Source organism: Eleutherodactylus coqui, chromosome 6, assembly GCF_035609145.1.
Source record: "Eleutherodactylus coqui strain aEleCoq1 chromosome 6, aEleCoq1.hap1, whole genome shotgun sequence".
Classification (NCBI taxonomy): Eukaryota; Metazoa; Chordata; class Amphibia; order Anura; family Eleutherodactylidae; genus Eleutherodactylus; species Eleutherodactylus coqui.
The window spans coordinates 81,772,245-81,794,569 of NC_089842.1; the positions used below are offsets into that span (position 1 = coordinate 81,772,245).

Consider the following 22,325-nt stretch of genomic DNA (forward strand, 5'->3'; position numbering starts at 1 on the left):
CCAACCCTAAAGTGAAGGGATACCAGACACCAAACACACAGCAAGCTGCACAGACAAGGAAACCAGACCCCAAACACGCAGTAAGCTGCAAAGTAACCATGACTGCTCACTAGGGAAACCAAACCATAGAGTAAAGGCATACCAGCTTCTTCTTGCAAACAGACTGGAAGTGATTGGCTAGCAGGAGAACACCACACCCAGCCAGCCAAATTCACTCACCTGAGAAGGTGTGCTTCTGGAACCCTGTAGAACAATTGATCCCAGCAGCACAACCTGACACCCAGCAAGCCTGCTCTTGCCTCTGCAGATGCATACTGGCCACTGACAGGTAGCTGTGCTTGCCTTTCAGTTGTGCACTGCCCAATCACTCAAGACAGGCAGCGCTGCAGCTGAATGGCAGTAGTGGTAGTGGTGGTTCAGAATAGAGGGAGGGGATGGGGGTCCTGGGCAATTACTCAGTGTGCTTCAACCTCCTGCCACAAATGCAGACCCTGTCAGCCATCTTTGTTTGTCCAGGTAACCTTAAAGGGGTTGTCCCGCGCCGAAACGTTTTTTTTTTTTTTTTTTTTTAACCCCCCCCCCTGTTCGGCGCGAGACAACCCCGATGCAGGGGTTAAAAAAACAACCCGCACAGCGCTTACCTGAATCCCGGCGGTCCGGCGTCTTCATACTTACCTGCTGAAGATGGCCGCCGGGATCCTCTGTCTCCGTGGACCGCAGGGCTTCTGTGCGGTCCATTGCCGATTCCAGCCTCCTGATTGGCTGGAATCGGCACGTGACGGGGCGGAGCTACACGGAGTCGGCATTCTACACGAGCGGCCCCATAGAAGACTGCAGAAGACCCGGACTGCGCAAGCGCGGCTAATTTGGCTATCGGAGGGCGAAAATTAGTCGGCTCCATGGGAACGAGGACGCCAGCAACGGAGCAGGTAAGTATAAAACTTTTTATAACTTCTGTATGGCTCATAATTAATGCACAATGTACATTACAAAGTGCATTATTATGGCCATACAGAAGTGTATAGACCCACTTGCTGCCGCGGGACAACCCCTTTAAGGAAAGACACATCTGCATATTAAGGAATGATTCCTCCCAAATACTTTCTATACAAGGGGATGAGGTTTCACGTTCCAATGAGAAGGGAAGGAATAAAACAGCTCATTTTAATATTTTCCTTTGAGCTCGTACCTCATATGTGGATTCCATATCTTGTGTCTTGGAGTCAGGAGATGCATTTCCTGGAAAATAAAGTATATTTTTAGTCAGTTGCATGTTCTTACAGTTTTGTTAGATAAGTATTTACCCCCACTTCTAGTTATTACCATTAGCATTAACATAAAGAGGTCATCCCAACTTGACTACTGCTTCTCAGAAGTACCTGGCCACATATTTCTGCTGCAGCGGCCATAACAGGAGAACCTGAGTATTACATGGCACGTGCGTGTTTTCCAGCTCCCATAGTAGTCTATAGGAAGCACGCACCAAAGATAGGACAGGTCCTATTTTGGCGCACACCCTAAACCTGTCCTATCTTTCGCAGGTCCTGGGATTCTGCGCTGCTACCCATTGGTTCTTATAGAAGTGTTTTCTGTGCACACTTAGGGCGAGCACCCACTGGCGATTGCGTTTTCCGCGCGTTTTTCGCGGTGTTTTTCGCTGCGTTTTCGCTGCTTTTCCGTTAATTTCCATTGACATTCATGGGTGCATTAGGAGAAAAATAAGGACACATATGCAACTGACAGTTCCTATGTTAAAAACGCAAACGCAACGCAAAAAAAACGCCAGTGGAGAGGAACACATGTTATCTCTATGCCTGTGCAGGAAAAACGCAAAACGCAGGTAAAAAAACGCCAGTGGGTGGGCGCCCTTAGGGTGCCCACCCACTGGCGTTTTTTTTTTCCTGCGAAATTCGCAGCATTTTTTTCTCTGCAGGGGTCTATGGGACTTGTAATGTTAAAATCGCGATCGCGCAAAATCAGCGAATTTCGCAGGGAAAAAAATTGCCAGTGGGTGGGCGCCCTTATCCTGTGGGCTGACAGCACTCATCTGAACAAGCCCTAAGAGTGATTTAATACCCAAGATTTTGGGAAACATGCTGAAGTTTTGTGTGCTGCCATCTTTAAAGCTGCCATTTCATGTGCAATATAATGCAGTGAAAAACTTTAAAAAATGTATATATTACAAGTTGGTTTGGAAAAGAATCCCAGACTCATTTTTCGGAAAAATAGATCTATACAAAATTTATTAGCACCCTTCAGACCTGAATTGAGAAAAACTAAAAAAATAATGAAAATGGCAATCTTGATAATAGATTAGGGATTTTTAGATGCAATAAAAGTAGATGCAAATGCTGCCAGCATATAAAAAGACAGAGGAAATCTATAAATATGGGATCTAAAGAGGAGATTACTTTAAAATTCAAAGATAGATTAGACTGCGATAGCAGATACGTTATATATATATGCTAGAATGTAAATGCGGGATGAGATACGTAGGAAGAACAAAAAATGCATTAAGGACACGTATAGCTAACCATAAATTTAACATAAAGAGGGGCTATAGTAAGCATAGTGTGTCTCGGCATTATGCGGAAACACATAATTGTCAGTCCGATGAATTAATAGTAACTAGGGATGAGCGAGTATACTCGCTAAAGCACTACTCGTTCGAGTAATGTGCTGTAGACCAGTATCTCCCTGCTCGTCCCTGAAGATTCGGGGGCCGCCGCGGAGCGGGGAGCGGAGGGGAGGAACGGAGGGGAGATCTCTCTCTCCCGCCCGCTCACCCCTGCTCCCCGCCGCAACTCACCTGTCAGCTGCGGCGGCCCCCGAATCTTCAGGGATGAGCAGGGAGATACTCGTCTTAAGCACATTACTCGAGCGAGTAGTGCTTTAGCGAGTATGCTCGCTCATCTCTAATAGTAACCCCTTTAGAATTAATTAATAGCAAATCTATAAGCCAATTAAGGAAATGTACTGGATCTACAGGTTGCGCACCTTGGTACTGCTAGGACTGAATGAAGTACTAGAAAAAATATAAAAGGTTTATATCCCCGTCTTTAATTTTTTTAAATAAAATTTTTTTTTCTAAATAAAATATTATATATTCATAATAATTACATTTTTTATATACTACATTAATGAAATATGGGCCGATATAGCCCTTTATTTTAAATTATATATTTATACATAAAGTAAATTAGATGGGTTTATGAATACTATTTATATTTGTTTCATAGTGCTTTTAAGATTAAATATAACCAATATAAGGCACCTCGAATGAGAAGGTGAAAGAGGTAATAGAAGGGAATCACTCCCCATGATAGTAAACAGAGTGAATAGAGTCTTTATATGAATGAATGAGTTTCACTGAGTAAATGACTGACGTTTAGGGTCACGTGTGTGTGTGTGTCTGGAAATGACGTGTTGAACATGTGATGACAAGATGGCCCCGACAGTGGCGTCTATCAGAGAATCTGAGTAAAATCTTGTAATTTATTTAAATGTATAAATGTGTGTATTGCTTAAACTTATGTTATGCTTGATAAGGGCAAGCTTATTGCCGAAACGCGTTGCATGTTAAATAAAATAGTATCGTATGGACCGCAGAGTCCTATAGTGTATCCTTGGGATCCTTGAGCGTGGGGAACTTTTAAATTTTCCTGGATTGCTACTTTGTACCACAACCTGTGGTGGGCTGTATTCCCGAGTCGGCTCTCAGAAATCCGGATTTGAAACCCAGGGTGGTTTACGGGCGATCGTTTATATCGGGTGCCAGCGGGCTCTCAGATTGGGAGTTCTGCTGAGCACCAGGTGAGTCTGCTTAATATTCACCTATATACAAATCTCTAGAGAAAGATGAGGCGCTGACATTTAATTTTTTTTATCTAACAGGGGCCAAATGGACAAAGGCATTTTTTGTGGGGAAGCGTGGGAATGTTTTTACAGCATTCATGGTGCAGTAAAGATGATGTTATCTCGTTTACTATTACAGCAATATCAAGTTTCTATAGTTTTTATGTAGTAGTACTTAAAAAAATACATTTGAAAAAAATCACTTTGTCGCTATCTTTTGACTCTCACCATTTTATTTTTCTATCATGGCAGCTGTGTGAGGGCTTGTTTTTTTAAGGTGATTTGTACTTTGTACATTGAAAACATAGGGAGAATACAGCGGACTTCTGCCACAGCTGTCACAGCTGTGGCAGGAGTTTCCTTCATCCCCGCAGGGACCACAGGGATGAAAGAATCCTCTGCCACAGCTGTCACAGCTGTGACAGCTGTGGCAGAAGTGCAGCATGGTATCCCATTACTTTCAATAGGATCGGCACTGCTGCCGGTCTCATTGAAAGCAATGGTTTGTGGCAACCCCTGCAGTATGATTTTCGGGGAAGGACTTGAAATATAAGCCCTTCCCTGAAAATCATCATTAACTGGTTAAAAAAGGAAAAATCACCTCTCCGTTGCTCAGAAGCGTCCTCCGGCTGGCTCCTTGGCACTGCTGTCCAGCACTTTCAGCAGGCAGGGATTTAAAAATCCCCGCCTCCTGAAAGGGCTGTGCTGATTGGCTGAGCGCTCAGACGATTACAGCTAGTGCTTATCTATTTATATATATATACTGTATATATATATATATATATATATATATACATATATATATATATATACACATATATATATATATATATATACACATATACAAATGTGAGCCTGATATGGTGTGGTTTGTTATTGAAACAGCTCAGCCCTCATGTGTATGCATTGGGTCACTACATTCTATGCCTCACATTCACTCATCTTCACCATAGCATCAAAAAGCTGGACCACGAGTAAGGTAGCCGGCACCACACTCTTATAAAAGCTGTCAAAAGAAAATCTTTGTTGCCCATAGTAACCAATCACAGTGTAGCTTTAATTTCTTATACTGCTGAGATAACATGAACGCTGTATTGTGATTGGTTGCTATGGGCAGCAAATATTTTCTTTTAGACAGTTTTCAAATGAGTTATGTGGCCCATTCTGTACAACAAACTTTGCGCCTCACATCATCTACATCCACCCAAGTGGTGCAAAGCTATCTCTCTCAATCAAACACACAAACCTACATCATAAAATGTTCACTTTTTATCAATCATCTGCTGAGGTTCCAAGATGACTGTTTCATGTAGTGGCAAAATCTTGATTTAACAAATTACAAAGTTATGGGGTTGTCCCACTTCTTGCTGTTTTGTTGCAGGAATCAGACAGCTCCGTAGATTACTCAGTGGCCAGAGTTGGTAATGCAGGCTGAGTCCTATTGAAGGGAATGGGACTCAGCCTGCAGTACCAACCTGAGTCATTGTGCAATGTGTGGAGCTGTCTGCTTCCTGTAGCGAAACAGCTAGAAGTGGGACAACCCCTTTAAGTCCTGTAAAATCCTAATACATCCTTGAATATAGCGAAATGGAGCACCGAGCTGCAGAGAGAATAAGGCAACGAAGAGCCAACAGAAGTGAAGAACAGCAAGCTGTTTTCTACTAGTACATCTATAACTATCTATGCACATTTGCCTCGTCCATGGCAGCTTTATATATAATCTTCTAGCAAAATATTTTAAAAGTCGTTCAACATTTTATATAGATTGAAATCCAAACTGTAGAGCTTTGTGCTCAGTGCAGCCAAATACTGTCCTCCCTTACCTAATTGTCTTTTCTCCATGTGTCTCTTCAGACAGAAATAGGACGCCACATTAATGAGAATGAAGGCGGCGATGTTCCCAATAACTATCCCAATAATGAAGATGGAATCCACGACTCTAACTGTACAAACTACAAAGATGGCAATGATGAGTTTCATCAGGTATGACACTACTACAATACAGGCTTACAGGGGTTGTCCCACCACTAAATGTTACATCTTGTCATTAGATCATGCAAGACATCTCAGTGGGCCCCTCTTTCTAGCAATGCCCCAGTTAACAATAATACCCTGTTTTGCACCAGTCAGTAATAATACCTTCTCTTGCCACTTTTCAGTAATAGTGACACCTTTTGCTGCCTTTTAAAAATGGGATAAAATAAAAACAGTACATACCTCCTCTGTAGCTCCCCGGCAGCAGCAGTCGGCGACACTGGTCCGAAGTCTAACTTTCGAGTTATGCAATCATGTGACACACACATCATTACTGCAGACCGTCCTCGATCTCAGTGATCCCGAAATATCTGCACTGATCATGTGGCAAACCACATGATTACATAACCCCTTAGTCAGACAGCGGGGACAGTGGTGCCGACTACAGCTGCCGGAAAGCGACAGAGGAGGCGAGTATGTACTGTTTTTATTTTATTAAACAGATTTTAAAATTAAAATAAGTGGATCTTGACTGATGTACCATACCCAGCAGCCCGGGCTCCTTCTCTTTCTCGGCCCCTGTGCGCTGTGGGCCCTGACAACTGCCCGGGTTTGGCTCATGCTGGCGACAGCCCTGCACCCATCTAGTAGTGCAGTGGAATACCTTTGACCTTCAGAACTACAACCTGAAAAACCACAACATTTAGTCATCATGTAGATTCCAAGTGTCGCCGCATTCCAAGAGCCATAGTAATGTTATTTTTCCATTGTCAGAGCTCTAGAAGGCCTTGATTTTTGCGGGATAAACTCCAGTTTTCATTTATCTATTTTTTAGAAACATGTAAAATTTTGATAGATTTTTATTCAATTTTTTCTAGGGACAAGAATAACAAAATCTGTAATTCTGTCATGTTTTTTATTTTTCACTGCATTCTCTGAGCAGTATAAATAATATATTAAAGGGGTTGTCCCGCGGCAGCAAGTGGGTCTATACACTTCTGTATGGCCATAATAATGCACTTTGTAATATACATTGTGCATTAATTATGAGCCATACAGAAGTTATAAAAAGTTTTTTACTTACCTGCTCCGTTGCTGGCGTCCTCGTCTCCATGGTGCCGACTAATTTTCGCCCTCCGATGGCCAAATTAGCCGCGCTTGCGCAGTCCGGGTCTTCTGCAATCTTCTATGGAGCCGCTCGTGCAGAATGCAGGCTCCGTGTAGCTCCGCCCCGTCACGTGCCGATTCCAGCCAATCAGGAGGCTGGAATCGGCAATGGACCGCACAGAAGAGCTGCGGTCCACGAAGACAGAGGATCCCGGCGGCCATCTTCAGCGGTAAGTATTGAAGTCACCGGAGCGCGGGGATTAAGGTAAGCGCTCCGGTAAGCTTTCTTTACCTCCCTGCATCGGGGTTGTCTCGCGCCGACCGGGGGGGGGGGGGGGGTTGAAAAAAAAAAAAAACCCGTTTCGGCGCGGGACAACCCCTTTAAAGTAAATCTACAGGCCAGTACGATTATGCCAATACCAAAATGTAATAATTTTTTTTCGCTACATTTTCACAGTTTAAAAAAAACTGAATATTTTTTTATCGCTGCATTCAAAGATCCCTAGCATTTTAATTTTTTTTTAGCAACGGAGTTGTGTAAGGGTTTTTATTTAGCAGGATGGGTTGTACTTATTATTAGTACTAGAGATGAGCGAGCGTACTCGTCCGAGCTTGATACTCATTCGAGTATTAGGGGGTTCGAGCTGCTCGTTACTCGAGACAAGCACCATGCGTTACTCGAGTCAATTCCATTTCCTTCACTGAAAGTTTTGCGCCATTTTCTGGCCTTTTTTTTTTAATCGGATGTGCAGGCTATAGCGTTCTCAGGCTGCAGTCTGTACTACGTAGTATAGGGGCAGTATTGGTCAGGCAGGGACAGTGGTAGTGTGGAATCCTGTGTACAAGAACCCCAACGGTCCTTCTTAGGGCTACCTGTGACCGTGTGCATTTAACTCCATGGCTGCTGGGAGTTCTAGTACCTCACTATTGCACAGCTAGGCCTGCTTGCAGGCTTCTGTATTATTTTTTTTCTGGCTGCAGTTTGTGTAACATAAGCGCTGTCTCCCTCCAACTGCATGCCAAGAATTCAAAAATTTTTACACCGCCTGTGCCTGCCATCAACTGCACGCAGAGCGTACAGCGACAGCCCCTGATAGAGGGAAAGTCAGATATACGCTATATAGCCTGCATTGCATTTCCCCCCCAATTTTTTTTTTTTTTAAATCCTTCTTACGGCTACCTGTGACCATCTGCATTTCACTGCGTGGCTGCTGGGAGTTCAGGTGCATCACTATTGCATATTGCATAGCTAGACCTGCTTGCAGGCTTCCGTATTATTTTTAGTCTGGCTGCAGTTTGTGTAACATAAGCGCTGTCTCCCTCCAACTGCACGCCAAGAATTCAAAAAATCTTTACACCGCTCTGTGTCTGCTCTATTCGTAATCCACCATGCTGTGAGGTAGGGGTAGGGCTAGAGGATGTGGACGCAGGTGAGGACGCGGAGTTCCACGTGAGGGTGTGGGCATAGGCCGAGTTCCTGGTCCAGGTGAATCGCAGCCGGCTGCTGCGGGATTAGGAGCGAGGAAAGTTTCTGGGGTCCCCAGCTTCACATCTTCTTCCTCCCAGCCTCCTCACTCCATGAAAATGACACATTCTGATGAGCAGGCAGACTCCCAGGAACTGTTCTCGTGCCCCTGCCCTGATTGGGAAAAAATGGTTCCTCTCCCACCTGAGGAGTTTGTCGTGACCGATGCCCAACCTTTGGAAAGTTCCCGGGGTGCGGGTGATGAGGCTGGGGACTTCCGGCAACTGTCTCAAGAGCTTTCAGTGGGTGAGGAGATCGATGATGATGATAAGACACAGTTGTCTATCAGTGAGGCAATAGTAAAGACATTAAGTCCGAGGGAGGAGCGCACAGAGGATTCGGAGGAAGAGCCGCTGGACGATGAAGTGACTGACCTCACCTGGTTTGATAAGCCAACTGAGGACAGGTCTTCAGAGGGGGAGGCAAGTGCAGCAGCAGGACAGGTTGGAAGAGGCAGTGGGGTGGCCAGGGGTAGAGGCAGGGCCAGAGCGAAGACTCCCCCAACTGTTTCCCAAAGCACCCCCTTGCGCCAAGCCACCGTGCAGAGGCCAAGGTGCTCAAAGGTGTGGCAGTTTTTCACTGAGAGCACGGACGACTGATGAACAGTGGTGTGCAACCTTTGTCGCGCCAAGATCAGCCAGGGAGCCACCACTACCAGCCTCACCACCACCAGCATGTGCAGGCATATGATGGCCAAGCACCCCACAAGGTGGGACGAAGGCCGTTCACCGCCTCCGGGTTGCACCACTGCCTCTCCTCCTGTGCCCGAACCTGCCACTGAGATCCAACCTCCCTCTCACGACACAGGCACGAGCGTCTCCCGGCCTGAACCCACACCCTCACCTCCACTGTCCTCGGCCCCATCCAGCAATGTCTCTCAGCGCAGCGTCCAGCTGTCGCTAGCACAAGCGTTGGAGCGAAAGCGCAAATACACCACCAAGCACCCGCACGCTCAAGCTTTAAACGTGCACATTGCCAAATTGATCAGCCTGGAGATGCTGCCGTACAGGCTTGAGGAAACGGATGCATTCAAAAACATGATGGCAGCGGCGGCCCCGCGCTACTCGGTCCCCAGTCGCCACTATTTTTCTCGGTGTGCCGTCCCAGCCCTGCACATGTTGACCAGGCTGTATGAGCAGCGTAGAGCTATAGTGGAATACCAACTCCAACATGGGCGGCGTACTGGGAGTCAGCCTCCTCAATTCTTTACAGAGGAGTGGGCAAAGATGGCAGATATCTGCCAGGTCCTTGGAAACTTTGAGGAATCTACCCAGATGGTGAGCTGCGATGCTGCAATCATTAGCGTCACCATCCCTCTGCTATGCCTGTTGAGAAGTTACCTGCAAAGCATAAAGGCTGACGCTTTGCGGTCGGAACAGGAGACGGTGGAAGAGAGTATGACGCTGGATAGTCAGACCACCCTTATGTCTATATCTCAGCGCGTTTTGGAGGAGGGGGAGGAGCCTGAGGAGGAGGAGGAGGGGGAAGAGACAGCTGGGTCCACTGCAGAGGGTACCCATGCTGGTTGCCTCTCATCTGTTCAGCGTGTATGGCCTGTGGAGGAGGAGGAGGATCCTGAAAGTGATCATCCTAGTGAGGACAGCGATGTGTTGCGTACAGGTACCCTGGCACACATGGCTGACTTCATGGTAGGATGCCTTTCTCATGACTCTCGCATTCTGGCCACTACGGATTACTGGGTGTACACACTGCTCGACCCACGGTATAAGGAGAACCTTTCCACTCTCATTCCCGAAGAGAAAAGGGGTTTGAGAGTGATGCAATACCACAGGGCCCTGGTGGACAAACTGATGGTAAACTTCCCATCGGACAGCGCTAGTGGCAGAAGGCACAGTTCCTAGGGCCAAGTAGCAGGGGAGGCGCAGATATCAGGCAGCATGTTCAGCGCAGGAAGGGGAACACTCTCCAAGGCCTTTGCCCGCTTTATGGCTCCCCAGCAAGACTGTGTCACCACTCCCCAGTCAAGGCTGAGTCGGAGGGAGCACTGTAAAAAGATGGTGAGGGAGTACATAGCCGATCGTACCACCGTCCTCCGTGACGCCTCTGCTCCGTACAACTACTGGGTGTCAAAGCTGGACACGTGGCACAAACTCGCGCTGTATGCCCTGGAGGTGCTTGCTTGCCCTGCAGCTAGCGTTTTGTCAGAAAGGGTGTTTAGTACAGCTGGGGGAATCGTCACGGATAAGCGTATCCGCCTGTCAACTGCCAGTGCCGACATGCTTACACTCATAAAAATGAACAAAGCCTGGATTTCCCCCAGACTTCTCTTCTCCAACAGCGGAGAGCAGCTTTACCTAAAGATTCTTTTTGCTGCAACCGCGGATGCTAGCATTGTTATCCATCACCGGAAAAAAGGGACATTTACCTTTGTCAATCTGTGTATGATATTAGTCCTCCTCCTGCTCCTCCTCCTGAAGCATCATGTCATCACGCTCAACTGCCAATTTTTCTGCGGCCTAAAAGCCTCATATAACTTTTTTCAAACAATATTTCTACGTTTCTAACTAAAGCATTGAAACTTCAACATGAACCAATTTTTTTAACAGGGCTGCCTCCAGGCTCTGTTACACTTTAAGCCACAGTAAGCTAAAATATTAATGGGTTTCACCTGCATTCTCGGTTGAGCAACTTTTCTGGGGTACATTTGTATTGTTGGTACAGCAATTTTTTGGGCCCTCGCCTACACTGTAATCCAAGTAATTTTTCTGGCCTTCGCCTACACTCATGGTACACCAATGTGTCAGGGGTTGGCCTACACTCTTGCTACAGAAATGTAACTCGGGTCTGCCTACCTATACTTCTGCCACAGTAATGCTACAGGGGTCTGCCTATACTTCTGCAGCAGAAATGTTACTTTGGTCTGCCTATACTTCTGCTCCTGAAATGTTACTGTGGTCTGTCTATACTGTTACAACTGAAAAGTTACTAATACTGGGCTCTGCCTATACTGCTGCTACTAAAATGTTACAGGGCTCTGCCTATACTGCTGCAACTGAAATATTACTGGTCTCTGCCTATACTGCTGCAACTGAAATGTTACTAGGGTTTGTCTATACTGTTACTACTAAAATGTTACTGGGCTCTGCCTATACTGCTGCTACGGAAATGTTACTAGGGTCCGCGAGTTACAACCTTAGTAATAATATCACCCATCAAGGCTATTCTGATGAGCAGGCAGACTCCGCTGTCCTCCGCCCCATCCAGCAATGTCTCTCAGCGCAGCATCCAGCTGTCGCTAGCGCAAGCTTTGGAGCGCAAGCGCAAATACGCAGCCATGCACCCGCACGCTCAAGCATTAAATGTGCACATTACCAAATTGATCAGCCTGGAGATGCTGCCGTACAGGCTTGTGGAAACAGAGGCTTTCCAAAAACATGATGGCGGCAGTCCCGTGCTACTCGGTCCCCAGTCGACACTATTTTTCCCGGTGTGCCGTCCCAGCCCTACAGCAGCACGTCTCCCGTAACATCAATCATGCCCTCACCAACGCGGTTACTGCCAAGGTCCACTTAACAACAGACACGTGGACAAGCACAGGCGGGCAGGGCCACTATATCTCCCTGACGGCACATTGGGTGAATTTGGTGGAGGCTGGGACCGAGTCAGAGCCTGAGACCGCACACGTCCTACCCACACCCAGAATTGCGGGTCCTTCCTCGGTTCTGGTATCTGCGGCGGTCTATGCCACCTCCTCTAAACCTTCCCCCTCCTCCTCCTTCAACAATGAAAACATTCTTGGAAAATGCTTTCGGTGTGGTCCGTCTTGCGCCGGTCCAAGAATTTCACCTAAACTGGCACAATAGAAATCCACCCCCTTCCCCGTCCCTCTTAATCCTGGCTACAGTTCTGAAAAACAACTAAATACAACCGGGGTCGTATTGGATTATTCCTAGCTGAAGCATTCAGCCGACCGGTAGAGCAATAGTGGCTTCCATCTTGTTGGTACTGATAATAATTACATATTTTAGTGTGCAGCTGAGGTAGGAATAGAGCCGACTATAGAACACAGCATCCCTGCAGGGCTGGGGACAGAGTAACAGCAGGCACATATCCTTGGTGGAAGCAGGCCAGCTGAGATCCACATACTCCCAGGCAGATTTTGGACTGATTGATGAGGCCTTTACTTGTGATCATCTTTGGTAATTCCTGACAAAGATGAGTGGTATAGCCAGAAACTTGCATTGCCAACACTTTGAAATGGTCAACAGAAAACATATGAATGAAGCCATTCCATAGTTCTGATTGAGATGATGAGGAGTTTAGACTTTTAGTACCTAGAATATCCTTTTCATTACTATCAAATGCCCCTCTTGTCTCAGAAAATTCTAGCTTTTCCACATAGCTGTTGTCGCTTCCACTTTTGTTCTGGGGCTTTACCTTTGTCCATTGGCTCTTTTTCGTATCTGAAGGTTTGATTTTGCCCATGGAGGCAAAATGCAAGGTGGAGGCGCGGAACCGAGCCTGACCCTGGGCCCGCTAACGTGCTTCCCACACAGACTATAGCGGGTCCTGGTCATGGTGTCTTGGCCTTGTAATGCCACCTCCTCCTCCCGCTTGGGGACAGGGGATCAGCAATGCACATCATGTATTTTCTCTCGTGTTACCACAGTTATCGGAACAACTTGTTTGGGCCAAAGGAGAGGAGCGTAACTGCATTAACGTTAAAGGGGTCTGCCTAAACTTCAGCTGCAGAAATGTTACAGGGGTCTGCCAATACTGCTGCTACATAAATGTTTCTGGGGTCTGCGTATACTTCAGCAACTAAAATGTTACTGGGGTCTGTCTATACTGTTACTACTGAAATGTACCTAATACTGGGCTCTGCCTATACTGCTGCAACGGAAATGTTACTGGGGTCTGTCTATACTGTTGCTACTGAAATGTTACTAATACTGGGCTCTGCCTATACTGCTGCTACTGAAATGTTACAGGGCTCTGCCTATACTGCTGCAACTGAAATGTTACTGGGGTCTGTCTATATTGTTACCACTGAAATGTTACTAATATTGGGCTCTGCCTATACTGCTGCTACTGAAATGTTACTGGGGCTCTGTCTATACTGTAACTACATAAATGTTACTGGGGTCTACCTATGCTTCTGCAACATAACTGTTAGAGGGGTCAGCTTATACCTTTGCTACAGGAATATTACAGGGGTCTGTGCATAGTATGGGTGCACTAAGTTTTCCCATCGCAGTGTTCTACGTATCTGGCCCCCCCAAAAAACCCAGACTGACTAGGGCATGCAGTGTGGGCCGAAGCCAACCTGTATTTGATCTGACGTTAGCTCAGCTATCGGGGGCACTGCAATGGGATTTATTTATGTACCGTCGTTGGGTTCCAGGGAGCCACCCCTGCTTTGGGTGCACACAGACTTCCCATAGTGGAGTTGTACCTGCCTGTGACTATGAAAAAAGGCCAGACTGACTAAGGCTGCAGTGTGGGCCGAAGCCAACCTGTATTTGATCTCACGTTAGCTCAGCTATCGGGGGCACTGCAATGGGATTTATTAATGTACCATCAGTGGCTTCCTTGGACCCACCCATGCTGTGGGTCCACACAGACTTCCGATTGCGGAGTTGTACCTGCCTGTGACTATTAAAAAAATCCAGTCTGACTTGGGCATGCAGTGAGGGCCGAAACCAACCTGGATTTTGTCTCACGTTAGCTCAGCTATCGGGGGCACTGCAATGGAATTTATTAATGTACCGTCGGTGGCTTCCTGGGACCCACCCATGCTGTGGGTCCACACAGACTTCCCAGAGCAGAGTTGTACCTACCTGTGAATATTAAAAAAAAAACAGTCTGACTCGGGCATGCAGTGTGGGCCGAAGCCCACGTGTATTTGATCTCACGTTAGCTCGGCTATCCGGGGCACTGCAATGGGATTTATTTATGTACCGTCGGTGGGTTCCAGGGAGCCACCCATGCTGTGGGTGCACACAGACTTCCCATAGCGGAGTTGTACCTGCCTGTGACTATGAAAAAAGGCCAGACTGACTCGGGCATGCAGTGTGGGCCGAAGCCAACCTGTATTTGATCTCACGTTAAGTCAGCTATCAGGGGCACTGCAATGGGATTTATTTATGTACTGTCGGTGGGTTCCAGGGACCCACCCATGCTGTGGGTCCACACAGACTTCCCAGAGCAGAGTTGTACCTACCTGTGAATATTAAAAAAAAACCAGTCTGACTCGGGCATGCAGTGTGGGCCGAAGACAACCTGGATTTTATCTCACGTTAGCTCAGCTATCTGGGGCACTGCAATGGGATTTATTTATGTACCGTCAGTGAATTCCAGGGAGCCACCCAAGCTGTGGAAGCACAGAGACTTCCCATAGCGGAGTTGTACCTGCCTGTGACTATGAAAAAAGGCCAGACTGACTTGGGCATGCAGTGTGGGCCGAAGCCAACCTGTATTTGATCTCATGTTAGCTCAGCTTTCGGGGGCACTGCAATGGGATTTATTAATGTACCGTCGGTGGCTTCCTGGGACCCACCCATGCTGTGGGTCCACACAGACTTCCCAGACCGGAGTTGTACCTGCCTGTGACTATTAAAAAAACCGAGTCTGACTCGGGCATGCAGTGTGGGCCGAAGCCACCTGTATTTGATTTCACGTTAGCTCAGCTATCGGGGGCACTGCAATGGGATTTATTAATGTACCGTCGGTGGCTTCCTGGGACCCACCCATGCTGTGGGTCCACACAGACTTCCCATTGTGGAGCTGTACCTGCCTGTGACTATTAAAAAAAATCCAGTCTGACTCGGGCATGCAGCGTGTGCCAAAGCCAACCTGTATTTGATCTCACGTTAGGTCAGCTATCGGGAGCACTGCAGTGGGATTTATTAATGTACCGTCGGTGGGTTCCAGGGAGCCACCCATGCTGTGGATCCACACAGACTTCCCATTGCGAAGTTGTACCTACCTGTGACTATTAAAAAAAAACAGTCTGACTCGGGCATGCAGTGTGGGCTGAAGCCAACCTGGATTTTATCTCACGTTAGCTCAGCTATCTGGGGCACTGCAATGGGATTTATTTATGTACCGTCGGTGAATTCCAGGGAGCCACCCAAGCTGTGGAAGCACAGAGACTTCCCATAGCGGAGTTGTACCTGCCTGTGACTATGAAAAAAGGCCAGACTGACTTGGGCATGCACTGTGGGCCGAAGCCAACCTGTATTTGATCTCACGTTAGCTCAGCTTTCGGGGGCACTGCAATGGGATTTATTAATGTACCGTCGGTGGCTTCCTGGGACCCACCCATGCTGTGGGTCCACACAGACTTCCCAGACCGGAGTTGTACCTGCCTGTGACTATTAAAAAAACCGAGTCTGACTCGGGCATGCAGTGTGGGCCGAAGCCACCTGTATTTGATTTCACGTTAGCTCAGCTATCGGGGGCACTGCAATGGGATTTATTAATGTACCGTCGGTGGCTTCCTGGGACCCACCCATGCTGTGGGTCCACACAGACTTCCCATTGTGGAGCTGTACCTGCCTGTGACTATTAAAAAAAATCCAGTCTGACTCGGGCATGCAGCGTGTGCCAAAGCCAACCTGTATTTGATCTCACGTTAGGTCAGCTATCGGGAGCACTGCAGTGGGATTTATTAATGTACCGTCGGTGGGTTCCAGGGAGCCACCCATGCTGTGGATCCACACAGACTTCCCATTGCGAAGTTGTACCTACCTGTGACTATTAAAAAAAAAACAGTCTGACTCGGGCATGCAGTGTGGGCTGAAGCCAACCTGGATTTTATCTCACGTTAGCTCAGCTATTCGGGGCACTGCAATGGGATAAATTTATGTACCGTCGGTGGGTTCCAGGGAGCCACCCACACTGTGGATTCACACAGACTTCCCATTGCAAAGTTGTACCTACCTGTGACTATTAAAAAACCCCAGTCTGACTCGGGCATGCAGTGTGGGCCGAAGCCAACATGTATTTGATCTCACGTTAGGTCAGCTATTGTGAGCACTGCAATGGGATTTATTTATGTACCGTCGGTGGGTTCCAGGGAGCCACCCATGCTGTGGGTCCACACAGATTTCCCAGAGTGGAGTTGTACCTGCCTGTGACTATTAAAAAAACCCAGTCTGACTCGGGCATCATAGCCTAAGCTGCCACAGAGACCCATCAGGACCCTTGAGCACATTGCAGGGGTCCAATGGTGACATAAGGAGCCCCCTTCCTCTGTCAGCCCTTCACATGCTGTGGTCGCACAGACCACGGCATGTAAAGGGTTAAACAGCCAGAGATTGCTGGCAGACCTGGAGGTTATAGTCAAGCCTCCGGGTGCTGCATAGACCCATCAGGGGGTCCGATGCTGACAGCCCTTTACATGCTGCAGTCGCATAGACCACAGGCATATAAAGGGTTAAACAGCAGAGAGCAAAGGTTTTCTCCTTTCTCTGCTGTAAGAGCTTGGTGCCTGGCTATCCTCAATCAGCCGAGCACTAGCTTTCCCTGCCATAGAGACGATTGGTCTCCGTAGCAACCGGTAAACAAAGCAGCGTATGAGTTTAAAAAAAGAAGCAGGAAGTTGCCTGCAGATCAGTTAAATCTTCCTGCTTTTTTTAAAACTTCTGCAGTGTTCTCTGCGGGACTGTGCTGGCACAGCACAATGCCATAGCTTATGGCATTGTGCTCTGCAGGTCCCGTAGTGAAACATAGCCAAGAAATCTTCCGGGCTATATCGCTATGGGCAGTGAAGCTCCTCCTGGAAAATTTCTGGGCGTGCTACTAAAGGGGTTAATGGGTTATTCCCACCTGAGACTTTCATAGCACATCCACATGACACTAATTGGAGATTACTTCACCTGTAATCACTATCACTCTGTGGAACTGGTATAGGACTATTATGTGGTGACTGCATTATTTAGAGTTATACTAGAGCTGAGCTACAATATCTAAACCCATCATTTTATAAAAGTTGTGCTATAGATATGTCATATATATAACTTTAATTTTGGATGTGGGCAGCAAAACACATTTTGGGTATCGTGCACCTAATTTTTTAATACTCCAGTAATGTTTATAGCTGCTAGAGCTCCAGCAATGGGTCACTTAAAAGACCCAGCAATGCAATGAAAAGTTATAGATGGAAAACAACTGCCAGCCATAAAGAATAGTCGTGCGGGTGAAGGGGTCAGGGGGCCCAAGTTGAACTTTTGTACCAGGGCCCATAAGACTTTAGCTACACCACTGGTTCTACCTACTGGTGGCTTCAGGTTGATAGAATTGTATAATTTCACTGAGGATGTGAAGGGAATCAGTGAAAGAATTTAGGATTATATTAGTAAGACATTACAACATGTATCCTCCTTGTCTGTAAAGGATGGAGAATCTGGAACAAAAAATACAGTTAAAAGAAATTATAATAAAAGAATAGGAGAAGCCAAAATCAGTAAAAACAAAGTAGAGATTCAAAAAGTATCCTTTATTTGCAGTGAAAAGTGATGGATGGAAAACAACTGCCAGCCATAAAGAATAGTCGTGCGGGAGAAGGGGGTCAGGGGGCCCAAGTTGAACTTTTGCACCAGGGCCCATAAGTCTTTAGCTTCACCATTGGTTCTACCTAGTGGTGACTTCAGGTTGACAGAATTGTATAATTTCACTGAGGATGTGAAGGGAAGCAGTGAAAGGATTTAGAATTATATTAGTAAGACATTACCATTTGTATCCTCCTTGTCTGTAAAGGATGGAAAATCTGGAACAAAAAATACAGTTAAAAGAAGTTTTAATAATAGGAAAAAAAAGCCAAAATCAGTAAAAACAAAGTAGAGATTTAAAAAGTATCCTTTATTTTTATAATTCAATTTTTAGTAACTAAGAACAGCTTTCCTAGGTATCTTATTCTCCTTGTGGAGATCCTTCATATTTAAGGAGACTTTAAAGGGATATTTCCATCACAGATTTTCATGGCTGAGATGAGAAAACCCAGAATCTCTGTTCTGACTATCTATCGGAAAAAGCCAAGTACTTAGGGCTGGTCTCTTTCTGTAGCTCTCATTGAAGTGAATGGGAGCTATGGAATTACGGAAACAGCATAACTCCCATTTACTTCAATTAGAAGCCTGGCTCTTTCAGTACGCTCTGGTCAGTTGGCAGGTAGCCATAGCAGTGAATTCCCATCTTGGCTATGAAAAGCTGAGGTGGGAATAACCCTTTAAGTCACTGTTCTCCAAGAGGTTTAGAAGGGGTGTCGTGGAGACATCAAGATGGCCGACAGGCACCACCATAGTGCCAAAACGTTTCCTCCCACTCATCATAATTGTTTTACAAAGTTTTTTACTTGAATCTCTTTTTGTTTGGAAGACATTCCAGGTGATCCTGACTTTAGAACCACTCTATAATAGTAATGAAACAATTTGTTTCAAGATTCTTCACTATGACTTCACTTCTGTTTGCCCATTATTTCTGGTGCCACCAGGATCTGAAAAATGGGATTTTGTTTCCTATCTCTGATCAGAGTCCTCAACTGCTGAAAACCTTAAAGGGAACCTGTAACGTCCCCATAGCATCATAAACTACGTTATGGCGGTATTAGGGAACATGAAAGGGAGCCAGGTGATGTATTTTTATACTCACCCGCTCAAGTGATTCAGCAGTGTCCGCCTCTGAAAAGAGTCAGATTTTCGTGTTGCGCACCAACGTCAGAGTCCCATGCGCATGCTCTTTTATACAAGTCTATGGAAGAGAGCAGGCATGAGACTCTGAAAAGAGTCAGATTTCAGAAGGGGACACCACTGTATAGCATGAGCCATTGAGTAAAAATACATCACCTGTCTCTCTGTCACGTCCCCTAACAGCACCATAATTTAGTTTAGGGTGCTTTGGGGACGTGGCAAATTCCCTTTAATAATTAACTGTAATTTGTTGGTAAATCCAACATCAAAAGTTCACAGGAAAAATGAAATACTACAAAATGTTATAAAATAATATTACAAAAAACGTCTTATTAACATTAGTAGGTAGTCTATGTAATGTATAGAAGTATGAGGACTAACAGGGATGTAGTAGCCTGAAAAAGGACACTACAAATGCTGTCTAGCTGTGGGGACTGGTAATATAATAACCGTCCTTAGGCGTTTAATCTGAGTCATTTTCCTCAGATTATTCAGGTAGCCTAGCAACCAAAAAAGTTGTCATTGGCTGCAGACAGACTGGTCAAGTGACAGAAGCGATAAATAGTGGGACACAACCAGCGCAGAGCAGAGAAGCCAGGGAGAAGCCAGTGAGAAGTCGAGGAGAAAGAGAGAAGGAAAGAGAGAAGCAGGAGAGAAGGAGAGAAACAAGAGAGAAACAGGAGAAGAACCAGAGAAACAGTGTTAAACAGAGAAGAGTCAGCTGTGACAGTTGATAGAGGAAAGATAAGAGAGAGAGCTGAGATGAGGAGAGGGAGGTAAAGAGATAAAGATTAGAGATGAGCGAGCATACTCGTCCGAGATTGATGCTCGTTCGAGTATTAGGGTGTTCGAGATACTCGTTATTCGAGACGAGCACCACGCGTTACTCGAGTCAATAACATTTACTTCCCTGAAATGCTAGCGCCATTTTCTGGCCAATAGACATGCAGGGAAGGCATTACAACTTCCTCCAGTGAGGTTCCAGCCCTATCCCACCCCCCTGCAGTGAGTGGCTGGCAAGATCAGGTGATTGCCGAGTATTTAAATCTTTCATGCCCGCTGCTCGTCTCAGACACACGCTGGCAGAGATTAGGGACAGTGCTGCTGCTGCTATAGGGAGAGTGTTAGTGTCTACAAGATCTCCAACGGTCCTTCTTAGGGCCACAGCTCACCTAGTGCACTACTGTTGTGGGTGCTGGGAGCAGTTTTGCCCTTTTTTTTTTATATCGGACGTGCAGGCTATAGCGTTCTCAGGCTGCAGTCTGTACTACGTAGTATAGGGGCAGTATTGGTCAGGCAGGGACAGTGGGTAGTGTACAAGAACCCCAACGGTGCTTCTTAGGGACACATCTTACCGTGTGAATTACTGTTGTGGCTGCTAGGAGCAGTTTAGCACCAATTTTTTTTTTTTCATCTTGGGCTCTGCAGACTATTGCGTTCTCAATCTGCAGCCAATTATACAGAGTATAGGGGAAGTATTAGTGAGGCAGGGACAGTGATAGTGTGGAATCCTGTCTTGAAGAACCCCAACAGTCCTTCTTAGGGCCACATCTTACCGTGTGAATTACTGTTGTGGCTGCTGGGAGCAGTTTTGCACCAAATGTTTTTTTCCATCTTGGGCTCTGCAGACTATTGCCTTCTCAGTCTGCAGCCAATTATACAGAGTATAGGGGCAGTATTGGTGAGGCGTGGACAGTGCTACTGTAGAATCCTGTCAACAAGTACCCCAAAACAGCACCTGTTTAGGGCTATCTGTGACTGTGTGCATTTATCTCCGTGGCTGCTGGCAGTTGTAGTACCTCACTATTGCACAGCTAGGCCTGCTTGCAGGCTTCTGTATTATTTTTTTCCTGGCTGCAGTTTGCGTTACATAAACTCTGTCTCACTCCAACTGCACGCCAATAATTCAAAAATTTTTTACACTGCTGTGTGTCTGGCGTCAACTGCTCGCATGGCGACAGCTCCCGATAGAGGGAAACTCAGATAGATGCTATATAGCCTGCATTGCATTGCCCAAAAATAAAAAAAAATACTTCTTACGGCTAGCTGTGACTCTCTGCATTTCACTGCGTGGCTGCTGTGGGGTCAGGTGTATTAGTATTGCATATTGCACAGCTAGGCATGCCTGCAGGCTTCCGAATTATTTTTTTCCTGGCTGCAGTTTGCGTTACATAAGCGCTGTCTCACTCCAACTGCACGCTAATAATTCAAAAATGTTTTACACCACTGTGTGTCTGGCGTCAACTGCACGCACGGCGACAGACCCCAATAGAGCGAAACTCAGATAGACGCAATATAGCCTGCTTTGCATTGCCCAAAAATAAAAAAATATTAAAAATACTTCTTTCGGCTAGCTGTGACTCTCTGCATTTCACTGCGTGGCTGCTGTGAGGTCAGGTGCATTAGTATTGCATATTGCACAGCTAGGCGTGCTTGCAGGCTTCCGAATTATTTTTTTTCCTGGCTCCAGTTTGTGTTACATAAGTGCTGTATCACTCCAACTGCACGCCAATAATAATCCAAAAAATTTTACACCGCTGTGTGTCTGTTCTATTCGTAATCCACCATGCGGATGGGTAGGGGTAGGGCTAGAGGACGTGGACACGGGCAAGGACGCGGATTTCCAAGTCAGGGTGTGGGCATAGGCCAAGTTCCTGTTCCAGGTGAATCGCAGCCGGCTGCTGCGGGATTAGGAGAGAGGAAAGTTTCTGGGGTCCCCAGCTTCATATCCCAATTTTTGGGTCCACGTCGTAGACCTTTATTATAAAATGAGCAGTGTGAGCAGGTCCTGTCGTGGATGGCAGAAAGTGCATCCAGCAATGTCTCCAGCAACCTGTCTTCTAAGCCGTCCACTGCTGCAACCCCATGCTGTGGGTTCACACAGACTTCCCTGAGTGGAGTTGTACCTGCCTGTGACTATTAATTAAAAAATCCCAGTCTGACTAGGGCATGCAGTGTGGGCCGAAGCCCACCTGTATTTTATCTGACGTTAGCTCTGCTATCGGGGGCACTGCAATGGGATTTATTTATGTACCGTCGGTGGGTTCCAGGGAGCCACCCGTGCTGGGGGTCCACTCCACACAGACTTCCCATAGGGGAGTCGTACCTGCCTGTGACTATTAATGAAAAAAAACGAATCTGACTGGGGGCATGCAGTGTGGGCCGAAGCCCACCTGTATTTTATCTGACGTTAGCTCTGCTATCGGGGGCAC

General features: G+C 46.5%; 1 protein-coding gene across 1 annotated transcript in view; it reads right to left on the minus strand.

Moving 5' to 3' along the window:
• Positions 1 to 1,159: 1,159 nt before the first annotated feature.
• The window catches only part of LOC136633617 (sialic acid-binding Ig-like lectin 13), a 103,273-nt gene continuing 82,107 nt past the window's right edge, over positions 1,160 to 22,325 (minus strand). The window contains exons 5-7 of the mRNA XM_066609376.1: positions 18,159 to 18,194; positions 5,679 to 5,807; positions 1,160 to 1,239 (exon numbers count right to left, since the gene is read on the minus strand). Coding sequence (XP_066465473.1) covers positions 1,160 to 1,239; positions 5,679 to 5,807; positions 18,159 to 18,194 — 245 coding nt within the window. The remainder of the gene's footprint in view (positions 1,240 to 5,678; positions 5,808 to 18,158; positions 18,195 to 22,325) is intronic.